The sequence below is a fragment of the Muntiacus reevesi genome, chromosome 12, assembly GCF_963930625.1.
Source record: "Muntiacus reevesi chromosome 12, mMunRee1.1, whole genome shotgun sequence".
In the NCBI taxonomy this organism is placed as follows: Eukaryota; Metazoa; Chordata; class Mammalia; order Artiodactyla; family Cervidae; genus Muntiacus; species Muntiacus reevesi.
In genome coordinates, this window is record NC_089260.1 from 46,684,204 (window position 1) to 46,702,507 (window position 18,304).

The following is an 18,304-nucleotide window of genomic DNA, read 5'->3' on the forward strand; positions in this document are numbered from 1 at the left end:
CTTCCCCTTCTAGAATTGCAAACTCCACATGAGCAATAGCCATATATGTTTCTAAGGACTAATTATCCAGCTTAGCTCAGAACCTGTTAAGAAATTTCTAGATGCCCAATAAAGAGATGTTGGGTTGAATCTAAATTCCTTGTATTTCTATAGTACATATTTCTCATTGTCCTACCCCTCATTTTGTATTAATGTGTATTGCCTTTTTTGGTAATTACCATTTTAGTTTGTGCACTATGATAATCATTTATATTACCAAGTGCTTTAACTGTAGAGTCTGGGAATTATATGCATTTATAACACCCTCAGCAACCATGATAAGGGCTTATCCATAACAGGTACTGAATAAACCTTGATAGACTGGCTCATTAATTCAAGGAACACACAGTCTCTTTCCATGAAGCTTTCCTGCCCCTATTTAGCTTCTTTTCCTAGCAGCTACTGTCTCTGCAACTCACCTCAGTTCATATTTGTAGATTTGTTTCACATGTTTATCAAAGTTTCTTCTATTGAGCTTGTGAATTCTTAAATGATGAAAAGCTCTGTTTCATGCATATTTTTTTTCTCTTAAGCAGGTGAAAACATAACAAGAATTGATTAAATTTAAATGGATAGAAACTGAAATGGTCATACTACATTTCACTTTATTATTTTTTTGACACATGATACAATGTTACTACTCTAGTCTTTTATGCAGACAAAAATAAATGATATAAAATACATGATACACTTGATTATTTTATCCATGCACAAAATACTGAGAGATTCAAACTATGTTACATGTATATTTTACAAAGGGAAAAACACACTACTATAAAAACATTCATATGACATTTGTCATTACAATTTGGGTGTTATATGTTAAATATGGATATATTCAAAAGAATCACTATTTATAGAACCCACTTGATATTTTAACGTTTAAAATAATGAATACTGTGTAGATGCATACTTATAAAAATATTTTTAAACAAAAAAGCTATGTTCTACTCATTTACCTGGCAGTTACAAAAATATATATTCGTCTGAAACTCTAGTAAATTTGTTTGAGGGATTAGATACTTAAGTTTAAATGTATACTTTCTAGAGCATTTTATCAACTTAGTATTCTTGAAATCATACAATATAGGTATCTATATGGTATTAGAGTAAGTTTGCATTACAAATAACGTCAATACAGGAAAAAGACACAAGGAGATTAACGCGGAGACACTGAGAAGATTTTTGAACCAAATACATGCAACGCATAAAGGCAGCCCACCAACTGTGCCTTTGACAAAGTGAATTCTCAAACACGTTTGTTGAATGACACGAGTGGATAATATTTATTCTGTAATTTGACCCCAAATGAGCTGTCCAAAGCTTTCTATTTCTACTAGAACTATCATTTAAGAATTCAATAATTTTGTTCTTAATCAACTACCTCTGACGGCAAAGTCAGATCAATAGACTCCAGACTAAGAAGCAGACTAGTGCCAGAGATCAAAAGATGGCCTACCAGGGACACTTATGGCATATTCAGACACATATTCAATATACTGAACCACTTCATATTTCATACCTTCACACTAAATAAGACAGAAGAATCTAAGTCATTCTTATAATGTATTATCATAAAAACAAAACATTATAAATATTAATATATGTATATAAAATATATATTTATCTCTTAGTAAACCTAGTAGACTTCAGAAATGTCTTCTCAGTGAGAAGCAAACTATCCTGAGTGAAGGAGGTCAAGCACAACTTGGCAATATGAACGCTGAGATTACTGTTAAAAGCAAAACTTCTGAGTAGCAAAATTTTTCGAAAACAAAAGACTAACCATAATAACAACTATGGAATCACAGCACCTTCAAAGGTTGTGGCCACTGTATGTCAAAGGGATCAGCCTGAGCCCATCCTTGGTCCAGGCACCTGCCGGAAGCTTATCCCAACTTGTCTGCTTCATAAAGAATGAAACTTTTCTGAGGCTCATCTCTAATGTGGAAAGCTTTATAAAATACAGAATATTTTTCTTAATCAAGGTTCAGATTGTCCTAAACCGTTTCCAAAATTTTTGTCTTCATACTTACATAGGACAACTGACAATTCATTCAGCAAATCGATTAATATATACACCTGTTAATGAAATAACTGCTACTAATTTTGGGATCATAATTGAACCATCATTTTGTATGATAATTCACTTAAAAAAGCCTTTAAAAATTAAACATAAATTTTAAAATTCAGAAGCAATTTAATCACATGCTAAAGGTTAGTTTTACTATTTGTAAATTCAGCTAGTGAAGAAAATCTAAAAATTACCTTTAAAGTAAAAGGTAAATGAAAATGACTTAAGATTAGTCATTTTAAATTTCAATTTTATGTTTTACTGAATACATAGGTGAATAAAAATATGCCTTCTATTCTACACTGAACCATGCTACATAGGAACTATATGAACTAATGAAAAAGTAGTGTTCTAATTACAAATTTATTATTTTCAAATACATACAGTAACTCAAAGGAATGCTTCCAAATCAGTAAAATTAGTTTTGCTGGTAAAATGTGTCCAAAGAGTAGAAAATAGTTTGTTTTCCTAAATGACTTAATATGCCACTCAGTATTTTTTTACCCATTCATTTTCTTGGCTTTTACAGTTAGTGCCAAGGTCAGTATCATGCTGTTCTGAATTCATCACAAAATTTAAATTAATAGAGTCAGAACCAATATCATTACAATGTCATATGTTATAATATCATGAGAAATTAATTTAACTTCAATAAATTGAACATTGTTGCTGCAAGAAGAGTGGCCGTTGAACGCACAGGGAATCTAAATCACTAGAAGAATGTGATTTGAAAAGACAGAAAATAGCATGAGACTCCTAAGATGGGGATACTGGTTCATAAAATAAAGCTTAGATTCTAAATTCAACATTATATATCCAGTATAAGTAAAACCAGTACAAAAGTTCTTTCTTTCCTCCCTCCCTCCCTTCCCCATCCCTCTTCATTTCCTTCCTTCTTTCTTTCTTCCATTCTTTTTCATTAAATGTAATGGAAATAGGTGTAAAATTCTAGTCTCCTCAAATTACTCATACCTTTAATATTAATTTTTAATATTTAGTAAGAAAACTTTGTAAGGTACAATGGAAGGTTTCAGATTTCTTGACCATGATTTACTAGTTAACAAGTATTTATGAAAAAAAAAAAGTATTAATGAATCAGTCCCATATTAAGAACCAAAATTTCTAGGCGTGACCTCCCATTTTAGGTGGAGACAGCCAGAGGTCCACACTTATCTACAAAGTTGGGAAAACCTGGAAGAAGTGTTAGCAGGCTTTTGTAATGTTTAAAGGTACACTGGCTACAGAAGAGTATGTGAGCATTTAGATAAACCCATTCTAAAAACTCAAGGCCAGTCTATGGTCATATCAAGGTCAATCTATGGTCATACCACCCTGAACATGCCTGAGCTTGCATAAAAGCTGAAGGTCAGTCGAATGTCCACTGTCATGCAGGGGTACATCGTGGAGTTGAAGAGTTGTCCTTATTCATTCACTCACATGATTTTTCGCTGTCACCACTGTTTTGGAATCAGTAAGATTTTATATAATGTACTATTCAACACTTTTAAAACATATCTAAAACTATTTTCTTCAATTATGAAGAATAGATCATGTCTTTTCAGATTACAATAGCATTAGGTTACTTCATAATGTCTATCCAGAATGGCAAAATGTCTAGCATATCCTGTGATTTTCATATATTTAGAGGCACTTTATATGTTTTCATTCACTTTTTTCTCAATATAACACATATAATGTAATGGCCCCCACCACACAGAACTCCAACTTTACCAACAAATAACTGGCAGTATTATAACATTTCCTATATTAATAAGGAAGAGTAACACAATATATTAAGAAGGCAGACTTCCTAGGCTCAGATCCTGGTTCTACCACTTACTGGCCATGTGATCTTGGGCAAGTCACTGAACCATTCTTTGCTTTAGCTCCTCAGCCATAAAACAGGGGTGATGCTAAGACTATCACCTCAAAGCATAATTATGAGGATTAATGAAGCAATAACAAGAAACTACGGCAAAGCACCTGGCGGTATTGCTTGGCACAGAGAAATTACTTAGGTTTTAGCTACAGTTTTCATTACAATAAAAAATCACAGTGATTGATGGTAACATGTCATCACTAACTTTTGAGCTTTTATTAAGTGCCAAGCATTGATAGATGGTACACTTACACCATGTTTAACCCTTAAAATAGTATTAAGTACATTCTATTATATAGAGGTTCAATCTTAAAGTATGCTAATTTATAAACACTACAATAGCAGATAATTTCTCCTATGAAATACAAAGTATGACTGAAATGTTTAAGTGGCCACTTCATACCTTTAATAAGGAATACGGCTTTCAGGGTGGTGATCAGAGAACAGTAATGACAACATGAAAAGTACTTGCTAGTTAATCAGTTTTGCTCACTCATTATTCCCATGTTAAATGTAATCAAATTGTCAGTAACAGGAACATCACAGTTTACTAATTTCATGGACCTTCAGAATTACTGGCAATAGTATCAAAAGTGTTAAAGCCCTGAAAATTAAGAACGTATTTAATGTAAATATTTATATTAAGGTTATATCTTCATTAAATTAAAAGTGTTCAACTTTTTTGTCTGAAAACTCTGATGTTGGTTTATTTTTTGTTATAAATATGTACTTATCATGAAAGTCTTCAGTACTTCTATGTGAAATAACATTTATTACCTTGACCAGGACATGAAGACCTCAAACACACATAACAGTGTTTCTGTTATTGAACACACAACTGCTAGTGATGAAGGCTTTTTAATGAGTTTGAAAACGATTATCAAATTTCATAAATTAAAATTTAGTAATGGTCTGTAACTACTTTAGTTATGGAAAGCATTTCATATAGGAAGTTAATCTAAATCCACATAAGTATCACAATCACAGCAGAGGCATTTAACTGTTTTGAAAATTACAGATTTAAAATCAACATTACCGTTTTCACTATGCTAAGGAAATGTTATTAATATTTTATCAATGGAGACAGATAAACATTATGTAAACTTTAGAACGAAAATAGAATATACTTTGTACTTTCATAAATTATCAAGGTCTCTAACAGGTCTTTTAAAGTTCAACAAATAAAGCTTTATTTTCTCATCTTATACATATACTACCTTGATAGAAACACACTCAGTATGGTGTATTCTCTAAGAGTCTGACATCTCATACGAAAGCCTGAATAAGAGATTTGGGTATCTTTCAAATTTAAAGGTTGAGTTTTTTAATAGGTTTATTATCCCCTGCTTCACCCTAGTCGTCCTCCCAATCCTTCCCAATCCCTGCTTCTCCCCACCCCTGGACACCTACGTCCCAGCTTTAGGACTCATTATCCAAGGAAGCCATGCTCATTTCGGAGATCAAGGACAGCACTGGATCACTGGAACACTCCACAAGCAGAAAGCGTCCCTGAAAGCAGCTGGAGGAAGATGCTGCTGGAGGCCTCAGTCAGCTCTCTTCTCCTCTACTGAGAAATACTCTTTCTCCTACTGAAAAAGAGCAAAGGATGCTCCTCACCTTTCACCCACAAATGACTTTCTCAGATGCAAGCAGGAGACGGAAAACCTATGACGTCCAGTCACTGCCGTCTGTCACATTTCTGTGTGATCACCTGGAAAGTGTGGCCAGGTTTCTCCAAGGACAGACTTCTTCAAATGGAAATATCCATAATTACATGCTCCATTTGGAGAAGATGCAAAGCAAATGCAACATAGTAATTTCAAAAGATGGGAAAGGAGGCACAATGGTTAATGTTTCATCTCGGATCTTTTTTCATATAATCTGCAGGATGAATAATTCATGTTAACACAGAGAGAGATCAGTTTGTGAAGCCGAGTTGTTTGAATGGACATCTATCCATTTCCAGCACAAACATCTAAGTACAAGCTGAACATTAGTTATTTACAACATGATGAAAGAGTCAGAGAAAAAAGTCCATTTCTTTATGTTGAGTGGAGGATGTTTAGCCAGCACGTTCTTTGTCTCATCCAGTGTTCAGTAGCTTCTGCTTGTCTGGTTCCTTGAAGATGCTCCTCATTCTTCTCCAACTGGGGGAGGCGGCTCACATAGCTTGTACAGCCTAGAAAAGGCATAGGAAAGTGTGACAGTGACCCAGCACATTGACATCACTTGAGATGTTTTCATTGGTATGACAAATACATTGACAAGAACTTCTTGGTTTGGGAGTCAGTCAAGATCCTATCACGTATTTCACTAAAAATTGTATGCGCGTTAGCAAACTCCAAAATTTTGGTTCTGTTATCACAAAACACCCACGTCTCTTTGCACATCTACATGCCCACTGACTAGGCAATGCTGCCATTTTTACACCAGCTGCTTCTGCTCCAGCGTGTCAATCTGGGTTGCTCACCTTGCTGGTAGCAAAAGTGATGCTCTGAAATCTAGAAGGCATTTAGCATCTTATCTATTATGATTATCTTGCAGCAACATAGCATCTCTGTCTTAAGTCATTCCTGACTTTCCAAGTTCTAGAACTCTGCCTCACTTGTACCATCCTGCTGGTGCCGGCAGTTGCTCAAGGCTAGCCTGATGAGACACAGTCCTGAGGCCTGACTCTCAAGGCACAAGGAGCTGGTGTTTCCTACGGAACACCTGCCCAGCTCTGTCCACACTGTCATTCCCTTGTCAACAGAATCAGGTGGAGATTCAAGGGGGCCAAGGAATCCGTCTGAACTGGTGGAGATGCCCCAAGATGCTCTCTTTGCCTCCCAGGTCTAGTTTTCTGAAACCAGACAGCATGCAGACAAAGCTCGGGGCACGGAACCTGGAAGATGATACAAGGTCTACTGCTTCATGTTCTTCTGCATGGTTGACTGTTAACTCCAGAACCAAATGAAGGTGGATATAACTGCTTCAGTAGTGATGTGTGAAGCACGCCCATTAATAAGGCCAAAGCTGAGAGAACAGGTGGGCCTCCCCGGGGGTGCAAATAGTAAAGAACCTGCCTGCAATGAAGACCCAGGTTCAATCCCTGGGTTGGGAAGATCCCCTGGAGAAGGACATGGCAAGCCACTTCAGTATTCTTGCCAGGAGAATTCCATGGACAGAGGAGCCTGGTGGGCTACAGTCCATTGGATCCCAAAGAGTTGGACATGACTGAGTGACTAACCTTTACACTTTGAGTCAACACCAGCGGATGTAATGAAGCTGGTTGTAAGCATGGAGTCCTCGATAAGAATGTGGCCATGCTGGTCCTACTTCAGAGCTTAGTCTGTTGCTCTAGAAATATAAGGTGCAGATTTCAACTTTGCTCCATTTTACGTTCTCTCTCTTTTTTTTTTTTTTTTTTTCCAGCTACATCACACAGCACGTGAGATCCTAGTTCCCTGACCAGGGCTCAAACCAACACCCCTTACTGGAAGCATGGAGTCTTAACCACTGAACTGCCAGAGAAGTCCAACTTTGCTCTGTGTTAAAAGCACTCCAAACCCAGGGGGTTCTGTGCTGAGTCACTCTCTTTTACAGATGAAATTGAACACAGTTTAAATGATCTGCTGACAAATTCAGCAAATTATAAACTTCCTCCCCCTTCAACATTTAATCCCACAGTCATTCAAAATCAAAGGGTGAGGGAGAACAAAAAAGATTTAATATCAAGTTAGAAATCTAGTTAAACAAAATAACTTTCCCATTCTGGAAACCCAGACAAGAAGTAATTGCCTTTGGAGTCTGCAAGGTGTTTAATACTGTACGTGTCATCTCCATGGAAGAAAATGAATGCTGAAATAAGGACATCTCACACTAGAAAAGCTTATTTCATCCTTCCTGGAGCTGATAGACTTCAAAGCTGCTTGTGCAGCTGAAGGATATGGTGTTGCTTCAAACTGCATTCCCAGAGCTGGAATAATAAAATGAAGGGAGCATTCTTCTCTTTCATTTCCTTTCCTGACAGTGCTGCCTAATGAGTGAAAAGGCCTCATGTAGAACAGGAACAGTCGGCTGGGTGGCAAATGTCCGCCCCCATGAGGTCTGGGCTGAGAAGTCACCTGCCATTACCTTGGACTGCACGTTTCCACATAATGCGGCTAATGCCACTGTGTAGAGCAGTCTTTGAAAAGACTGCCTCACAATTTGGAGAAAAGGCTACTCCCTGCATTCACCTAATGAAGTAATAGCTCTGGGTACCGCAGCAGAGCTGGGCACATTCCACTTGGCGGAGGCTTCTTGGAAGGGACTCAGGGTTATTTGAGTCCAGACACATTTGTAATGGAACTTGCAGGCTCTGGGAATTGAGAACAAGCAAATCAGGCGTGGTAGTAAAATGTAATAGGTAAGAACTGGACTTTCACTCTGTGCTGATCTGTTTGCTTTTTGGCATCTAAAGAGTGAGGGAATGGAGGCTTTTGTTTGCCTGACATTAGGGCTTTTGCCACATCCTCATGCCACTTGTGTACACCACGGGCCCTACAAGATAAAGATTGGTTTCTGGCTCCACTTTCTTCTTTTCTTGTTGGGCTCAGGCAGTCATCCTGGAGCTGGTATTTCCAGCTCAAATCCAAGGCTGCAGAGAGTAGGATTCTCAAACTTCAGTCTATACAGATCACAGCCTTGATTTTTCAACAAGGCACAAAGAAGAGCTGTGCTAAAGGAGACCACAAAACAGATGAAATTATCAACAATACTCTGTCCCGAAGAACCCGCCTGCCAATCAGGAGATGCAAGAGACACAAGTTTGATCCCTGGGTCGGGAAGATCCCCTAGAGAAGGAAATGGCAACCCACTCCAGTATTCTTGCATGAAGAATCCCATGGATACAAGAGCCTGGTGGGCTACAGTCCATGGGGTCACAAAGAGTCAGGCATGACTCAGCACGCATGAGCACTATCTGGGCACTCTGTCCTGAGGCAGCTGCCTCCATTTTATAGACGGAAAAGCTGTCTAAGAAAGGTAAATAACCTAAGTAAGGTCACATGTTAGCAGCTTGAACCCAAAATCATTTTGTGTCTACAAATATGATACAAATACACACAAACTACAATTATGCAAATGGAGAAAAACAAATTTTCATTATACAACACTTGCCAAAGTGTGTAGTGTAACAGAAAAATAAGAGCAGTGTGCCATTAGCTGGAATGTAATCTCTGGTTCTTAGTGAAGATATATTTATTGCTCTGACCAGTCAAGGTGTGCTAGTTACAAGGAGGAGGAACCTCATTTGCACCGTCCATCACAGCATCTCCATGTCCCACTGGGCCTCAGTGTAATATCACCAACTAAGGCTCATCGTCTGTTCCTACACATGCTCTTTTTTTCCTGTATCTACTATCTCAGTGACTAGAACCTTTCACCATCGTCATCCAAACCAGAGATCTGGTGGTCATCCTAGAATCTTCCTCTTCACTAACCTCCTACAATGATTAGTAGTGTCCAAAGCATCTGCTGCTTTCAGTCTCCTTTGTCCTCAAATGACTCCTCCTAACGTTGCCAGACATAAACTCTAAAATCCAAATCTTCCAGAAAGAAAGATGGTTTATTCATGGCTCTTTGTTGGCTTCGTGTTACCATGAAAATTCTTCAGTATCTGGTACAAGTCTTTTCTTGATCCAGCCCCTGCCTATGTCTCCAGCCTCGCTCTGTATCATTCTTAAATCACATTGAATCATCAGTCACAGAAGTCTAGGTGTAGCTGCCAGAATGCGATGTGTTCTCTCAGCACTGGGGTCACTGCATCAGCTCAGGAAGATGTCTATTAATTACCATGCTGATGGGGTCAGGAATTCTTTGTGACCTCTCCCCTCCATCCTTGGGCTCAGTTATAGGCCTCTTCTATGTTCCCACGGCAATCTATGCTATTCCTATCATGGTTCTTTATTCAAAAATTGAAATATATATGCTTTATAACTGTGTGATTTCAGGGGTACAGCACCATGATTTAGTATATTTGTAGATTTATTCTATTACAGGTTATTACAGTATAAAGGGTATACAATAAATTCCTTGCTATACAATAAATTCTTGTTGCTTATCTATTAGATGTATAGTCTTTGTATCTATTATCTCACACCTTTAATGTGCCCCTTCCCCTTCCCTCTACACTTTGGTAGCCACTGTTTGTTTTCTATGTCTGTGAGTCTGTTTCTGTTTTAGATGCAGTGTTATTTGTATTATATTTTAGATTCCACATGTAAGTAACATTACATAGTATTTGATTTATTTCACTTGGCATAATATTCTCTAGGTCCATCTACACGGCTGTAAATGGCAGAATTTTATTCTTTTTTATGTACTAAATTGCTTCAGTCATGTCCGGCTGTTTGTGATCCCATGGACTGTAGCCGACCAGGCTCCTCTGTCCATGGGATTCACCAGGCAAGAGTACTAGATTGAGTTGACATTTTCTATCCAGGGATTGAACCCACGTCTCTTGGGTCTCTTGCACTGACAGGCAGATTCCTTACCACTAGCACCGCCTGGGAAGCCAATTCTTTTTAAAAGTTAAGTAGTATTTCATTGTGTGTATGTATACATACATTTACACATTTATATACATATATAATATAGGTACCACATCTTCTGAATTCAGTTAGTTGATTCCATGTCTTACTACTGTAAACAGAGCTTCTATGAACATTGGGGGTACATGCATCTTTTTGAGTTAGTTTTTTCCTTTTTTCCAGATACCTGCCTGGGGTGAAATTGCTGGATCATACAGTAGTTCAATTTGTGGTTATTTAAGGAACCTCCATACTATTTTTCATAGTGGCTGCACTGTCATGGTTCTTATCACACACACACTATATACTATTTTCATTTTATTCAGTTGTTGCTCTTTGACACCTCACTGACTGGCAGAGGGGATTATGTCTTTATCCCTAGCTTTTATCAAAGTGCCTGACATCTACAGTCGCACAGCAGAAATTCAATATATGTTTGCTGAGTGAATTTTAAAAAATGAAAGGCAGTGGATGGAGAAAGGAAAGCTGTAATAGAGATTGTTTGGGGATTTGAATCAAATACTATGTCAGTATCAGAGACAGCAAAATATCTCCCTGAAGGTGTTTCTAGAAATGTTACCCTTGCCTATGGAGGGCCTGGTCTTGGGAGACAAACGTGTTCTTCAAATCGCTGTCTTTAGGGCAGAAATCCTCGTTCCCAGATGGGGGGGATCTCAGGTGCTCTGCGGTCCTTAGCACCTTCCCTGTGCCCTCACAGAGCACTTCTCACTTTCTCCCTAGCCTTGTGGTGTTTGCTCTGACTTCCCTGGTGTCCCAAACAGGAAAGAATCCACCTGCAAAGCAGGAGATGCAGGAGACCAGGCATGCATGGCATGGCAATCCACTCCAGTATTCTTGCCTGGGAAATCCCATGGACAGAGGAGCCTGGCCTCTTTAACTGAAAGCTCTTTGAGGGCCGGAACCATTTTTATCTCATGCTTACATTCTCCACTGGGCATAGCAGAGTGCTTTCCATTTCTTAAGTCCTCAATCAGTATTTGTAGAATGAATGAAACCCTCAATAAATATTTGTAAAATGAATGAAAGCATAACTAAAATTGAAAAATTACTCTAGATTTCTCTCTCAGAGCAATTAACCCCTTGTAAAACATGTCCACTTGACAGCTAGCACTTTTTTTTTTTTTGCTTCAAGTTTTTTAAATGTAACCCAATAAACAAAACAGTGAGCTCATCAGTTTCTTTTCTCATGTTGAGGTTGCACACTGGTTTATTGATCAGGATGCTTAAGTTTCATCCCCTCTGTTCATTAATGTTTATAAGTCCCAGCTAAGAAGACCTCACTGTGCCATTATCTTGTTTTCTTCTTGGAATTTTAAAGCTTCACTGGGTTTATTATCCAAATATACTATGTCTGCTAAGGTCCAGGAGAGAGAATGCCTATGTAAAGTGATTCTTCAGCAAGAGAAAGACTTAGACTCTCATTTAATCAACTATGAACAACAACATAAACAAGACTTGAGGATTAAATAGAGTTAGGAGTCAGCACTGAAAATAAATGCAATTAGAACTTGAGGACTACATTCACTTTAAGGGGGAAATATTTTTCCCTTTTGAAAATACTTCCACTGCACACAGATTTTCAGAATGAAATATAACTTCACAAATGCTGCAGTCATCATTCGCATTCTGGTAAGTGCTTCGTAAATAGTAACAAAAAGCGTCTTGTTTGTGACAGCACTTGAAATGCTTGCATTTTGTTAAAATGCAAATATATACAATCAAATGTAAAATAAGTTATTTAACTCTGCCCTACTTCAAGGTAGATGGCTGTCTACCCTAATGTCACCAGGAAAATCAAAGGAACATTTCTTTGATGGTTGTTTCCATGTTTCATTTAAAAGTGGATTAATCTTTTGTCCATAAGTCCTTTCTCATGATGATATGTGTGCTGTGAACATTTGGTAGGATAATGAACAAAAAGCTCATTAATTGATTTATCCATTCACACATTCTCAAAGTCTGTTCACATATTCTATGTAGGCACTATGATGAGCAGCGAATAAAATCCGAAAAGAATCTTCCCTACTTCTAAAGAATTCATATCCAACTTGGGTAGAAAGATAGGTAACAATACACTGCAGCAAAATCAGGGTTATAACAGATCAATACCCAAGATGCTGTGGGAACACAGAGAGAAAGAAAACCACAACTTCAAGGAGAAAATGATACCTAACATGAGTTTTGTGGTTATGGAGCAGTTTTTCATAAAACACAATGAGAAAACCCATCACACCAGAGAGAATAGCACACGTGATTGTAGAAGTCTAAGTGGAAATGGCATTTTGGTGGCTTGGCACAGTTGCAACATCTATTTTAGTAGTACCTGGGTGGACTTTTGTTTTTGAATTCAGGATAGAACTTGCAAAACAGTATAATGTTGGTAATGCTACCTCTTAAGTTTGCTTCACCTAAAATTTCATTTAATCGGAGAATATTTACACCTAATCACATTGAGCCACGGAATGCTTACAAGGCTGATTTCCATGAGTACATTCACTAGTAGACTGGGTGTATCTTGCGGCGGCTGCACAAGCTATGAGGGACGTGGGAGCAGGACCTCTGGGAAGAGCAGACCTGGGGAATCACTCACCTTGGAGCAGACTGTGGAGTCCGGTCTCTGACTCCCAAATTCTTTGCTGTGTTCTGAACTCTTGCTCCCTGAAAGAAATAAGGACAATCACTTTTAATTCTGCATCGTATTAGTAATTATTTAACATACCATGGGCTTCCCTGGTGGCTTAGCTGGTAAAGAATCCACCTGCAATGTGGGAGACCTGGATTCGATTCCTGGGTTGGGTAGATTTCCTGGAGAAGAGAACGACTACCCACTCCAGTATTCTGGCCTGGAGAATTCCATCGACTGTATAGTCCATGGGGTTGCAAAGAGTCGGACATGACTGAGTGACTATCACTTTCACTTCACTTTCAACATACCCTTAACATTTGAGTGGAGAGTGTTATTGCAATGATATATTTAACATCAAGAGACACTCAAGAAGGAGAAAGACACCATAGTCTGAGTATTTTCAAAATTAATGCTTTTAAGAAGCAAAATAGGGCTTCCCTGGTGGCTCAGTGATAAAGAATCTGCCTGCTAGAGTAGGAGACAAGGGTTCGATCCCTGATCTGGGAAGATCCCACATGCAGTGGAGCAACTAAGCTTGTGCGTCACAACTATTGAGCTTGTGCTCTAGAGCCCAAGAGCCACGACTACTGGGCCCACAGGCCGCAACTACTGAAACCCCAGCACCCTAGGGCTCATACTCTGCAACAAGAGAAGCCACTGCAATGAGAAGCCCGCACACTACAACTAGAGATCAGCTCCCGCTTGCCAAAACCTGGGAAAAGCCTGTGCAACAACAAAGACCCAGTATAGCCAAAAATAAATAAATACATAAAGTTTTAAAAAAGAGGAAAAATAACACTGATACACTGTTTAAAAGGATTGATATTTACTTCAAAAGCCATCTAAAGCATTTCAAAATAAGGTTGAATGACAGCTTCCTGTTCACTATCTCATCTATGTCATTATTCAATATTTAAGCAACTAATAGTTAAGACACTGAAAACAGGAAGTGAGAAAGCTAGAAATACTGCTCTGCGCTCCCCTCCCCCCGCCGCGTTTTCCTGGGACAGAAATCACAGTTCTATCACCTGCATGCAGCTTGTTCTGTGCTTAGCTGAATAGCTGGCTGTTTAAAGATTCATAGTATTTATCAAGAAAATCTTTCCTTAAATAATTTAAAGCAGTTTCTAGACAAGGCAGGTGCATGCGGATATCTAAAATGTATGAATTCTGCCTCAAAGATTATAGTACAAAGATAGTGTGCTTTAGCAATGAAAAAAGTCTTTACAAATCTGTTGAGTTCAAGAATATTCATTGTTCAGTTCCTAATAGGAATGAGTTACTACAAAGAAGCAAACACCAGAGTTTGGAACTGAGTATAAATGGAGGAGAGTGATTTTAAAAACCCTGAAACTTTCTCTGCTGCTCCCAGATTCTGACAGATGGGAAAGGAAGAAAGAATAGGAGAAAAGAAAAGAAAGAAATAAAAATAAAAGAATATATTCTCTCAAAATGGACCAAGCCAAAGAAAGAAAACAGGGAAAAGAGGATGTGTATGGCAAAAAAAAAAACACATAGGAAGAAATTTAGGAATTGCAACTATGCATTAAAAAAGATCTCTTCATTTTGAAGGAATTATAGACTTAGAAAAAAGTTTACAAGCAGAACAGAGAGGTAACAAACCTTACGCACGAGGTAAACTCCCTCTAATGTTAACTCTCATTTAGTCCTAGTGTGATGATCAAAACCAGGAAATGTTATTAGCTAAGCTGTACGTCTTATTCACCTTTCCCCATTTCCTCTCACTAATGCCCCTTTTTCATCCCAGAATCTAATCCAGAACCCCATTCTGTCATTACACCTCCGTGGTCTCCCCCAGTCTGGGGCAATTCCTCAGATTTCCTTGGTCTTTCCTGACCTTAATATTTGGAATGAGTACTGGTCATTGTTTTGCAGAATGTCCCTCAATCTGGGTATGTCAGATGATTAGACAGAAGGCATGTATTTTGGACAAGAAAATCACAGAAGTGATGTTACATATTCGTAGTCCATCACATCACTGATGCTGACTGTCATCATACATTACGTCACCATAGTATATCTACCAACAAAGCTAGTGGAGGTGATGGCATTCCAGTTGAGCTACTTCAAATACTAAAAGATGATGCTGTGAAACTGCTGCACTGAATATGTCAGCAAATTTGGAAAACTCAGCAGTGGCCACAGGACTGGAAAAGGTCAGTTTGCATTCCAATCCCAAAGAAAGGCAATGCCAAAGAATGCTCAAAATACTACACAATTGCACTCATCTCACACACTAGTAAAGTAATGCTCAAAATCCTTCAAGCCAGACTTCAGCAGTACGTGAACCGTGAACTTCCAGATGTTCAAGCTGGTTTTAGAAAAGGCAGAGGAACCAAAGATCAAATTGCCAACATCCGCTGGATCATCGAAAAAGCAAGAGAGTTCCAGAAAAACATCTATTTCTGCTTTATTGACTATGCCAAAGCCTTTGACTGTGTGGATCACAATAAACTGTGGAAAATTCTGAAAGAGATGGGAATACCAGACCACCTAGCCTGCCTCTGAGAAACCTGTATGCAGGTCAGGAAGCAACAGTTGGAACTGGACATGAAACAAAAGACTGGTTACAAATAGGAAAAGGAGTACGTCAAGGCTGTATATTGTCACCCTGCTTATTTAACTTATATACAGAGTACATCATGAGAAACACGATGGCTGGAGGAATCACAAGCTGGAATCAAGATTGTCAGGAGAAATATCAATAACCTCAGATATGCAGATGACACCACCCTTATGGCAGAAAGTGAAGAAGAAATAAAGAACCTCTTGATAAAAGTGAAAGAGGAGAGTGAAAAAGTTGGCTTAAAGCTCAACATTCAGAAAACAAAGATCACGGCAACCAGTCCCATCACTTCATGGCAAATAGATGGGGAAACATTGGAACAGTGGCTGACTTTATTTTTTGGGGCTCCAAAATCACTGCAGATGGTGACTGCAGCTATGAAATTAAAAGACACTTACACACTACCCTTATGGCAGAAAGTGAAGAGGAACTAAAAAGTCTCTTGATGAAAGTGAAAGAGGAGAGTGAAAAATTTGGCTTAAAGCTTAACATTCAGAAAACTAAGATCATGGCATCTGGTCCCATCACCTCATGGGAAATAGATACGGAGACAGTGGAAACAGTGTCAGACTTTATGATTGCAGCCATAAATTAAAAGACGCATACTCCTTGGAAGGAAAGTTATGACCAACCTAGATAGCATATTAAAAAGCAGAGATATTACTTTGCCAACAAAGGTTCGTCTGGTCAAGGCTATGGTTTTTCCAGTGGTCATGTATGGATGTGAGAGTTGGACTGTGAAGAAAACTGAGCACCGAAAAACTGATGCTTTGAACTGTGGTGTTGGAGAAGACTTGAGAGTCCCTTGGACTGCAAGGAGATCCAACCAGTCCATCCTAAAGGAGATCAGTCCTGGGTGTTCATTGGAAGGACTGATGCTGAAGCTGAAACTTTGGCCACCTCATGCGAAGAGTTGACTCATTTGAAAAGACCGTGATGGTGGGAGGGATTGGGGGCAGGAGGAGAAGGGGACGACAGAGGATGAGATGGCTGGATGGCATCACTGACTCGATGGGCATGGGTTTGGGTAGACTCCGGGAGTTGGTGATGGACAGGGAGGCCTGGTGTGCTGCAATTCATGGGGTCGCAAAGAGTTGGACACGACTGAGCTACTGAACTGAACTGAACTCCTTGGGAAGGAAAGTTATGACCAACCTAGACAGCATATTCAAAAGCAGAGACATTACTTTGCCAACAAAGGTCCATCTAGTCAAGGTTATGGTTTTTCCAGTAGTCATGTATGGATGTGAGAGTTGGAATACAAAGAAAGCTGAGTGCTAAAATATTGATGTTTTTGAACTGTGGTGTTGGAGAAGACTTGAGAGTCCCTTAGACTGCAAAGAAATCCAACCAGTCCATCGTAAAGGAGTTCAGTCCTGGGTGTTCACTGGAAGGACTGATGTTGAAGCTGAAACTCCAATATGTTGGCCACCTGATGCGAAGAGATAACTCATTTGAAAAGACCCTGATGTTGGGAAAGATTGAAGGCAGGAGGAGAAGGGGACAACAGAGGATGAGATGGTTAGATGGCATCACCGACTCAATGGACATGAGTTTGAGTAAACTCCGGGAGTTAGTGATGGACAGGGAGGCCTGGTGTGCTGCAGTTCATGGGGTCGCAAAGAGTCAGACAAAACTGAGCAACTGCACTGAAGTTCTATCTTTTATTTTTCTTCTAACTCAACCAGTTAATGAAAATAATTCTATTAAACATATATACATAAAATTTATATGTGAAAACTGTACAATTTTCCCTCCATATCTTTGGGTTTTGCACCTGTAGGTTTAATCTGCTGTGTCACTGATCCACAGTTGGTTAAATCCATGGATGCAGAACCCATGGGTGTGGAAACCCCTGAAAACAGAAGGCCTTCTGTATTCATTGTGCTCTTGCCATTTTATGTAAGGGATTTGCACATCAGTGGATTTGTCATCTGTGGGGGCTTCTGGAACCAAACTGCAGGGGGACGTCTGCACTGCAGTTAGAAATATGGACAAAAAAATCATGCTGAAAAGTTTCCTGTTCCTCGAAAGGAATCTAAAGATCTTAGAAAATATTATTCAATGGAATATTACTCAGCCATTAAAAAGAATACATTTGAATCAGTTCTAATGAGATGAATGAAACTGGAGTCCATTATACAGAGTGAAGTAAGCCAGAAAGATAAACACCAATACAGTATACTAACGCATATATATGGAATTTAGAAAGATGGTAACAATAACCCTATATGCAAGACAGAAAAAGAGACACAGATGTAGAGAACAGACTTTTGGACTCTGTGGGAGAAGGTGAGGGTGGGATGATCCGAGAGAATAGCATTGAAACATGTATAATATCAAGTGTGAAACAGATCACCAGTCCAGGTTGGATGCATGAGACAAGTGCTCAGGGCTGGTACACTGGGATGACCCAGAGGGATGGGGTGGGGAGGGAGGTGGGAGGGGGGTTCAGGATGGGGAACGCATGTAAATCCATGGCTGATTAATGTCAATGTATGACAAAAACCACTACAATATTGTA

General features: G+C 38.9%; 1 protein-coding gene across 3 annotated transcripts in view; it reads right to left on the reverse strand.

The window, feature by feature from the left end:
* Positions 1-627: 627 nt before the first annotated feature.
* Positions 628-18,304, reverse strand: part of PREX2 (phosphatidylinositol-3,4,5-trisphosphate dependent Rac exchange factor 2) — a 303,314-nt gene continuing 285,637 nt past the window's right edge. For all 3 annotated transcript variants that reach the window (XM_065902847.1, XM_065902846.1, XM_065902845.1), the window contains 2 exons: positions 13,158-13,225; positions 628-6,171 (listed from right to left, as the gene is read on the reverse strand). In XM_065902847.1, the coding sequence (XP_065758919.1) occupies positions 6,126-6,171; positions 13,158-13,225 (114 nt within the window). In that variant the 3' untranslated portion in view covers positions 628-6,125. The remainder of the gene's footprint in view (positions 6,172-13,157; positions 13,226-18,304) is intronic.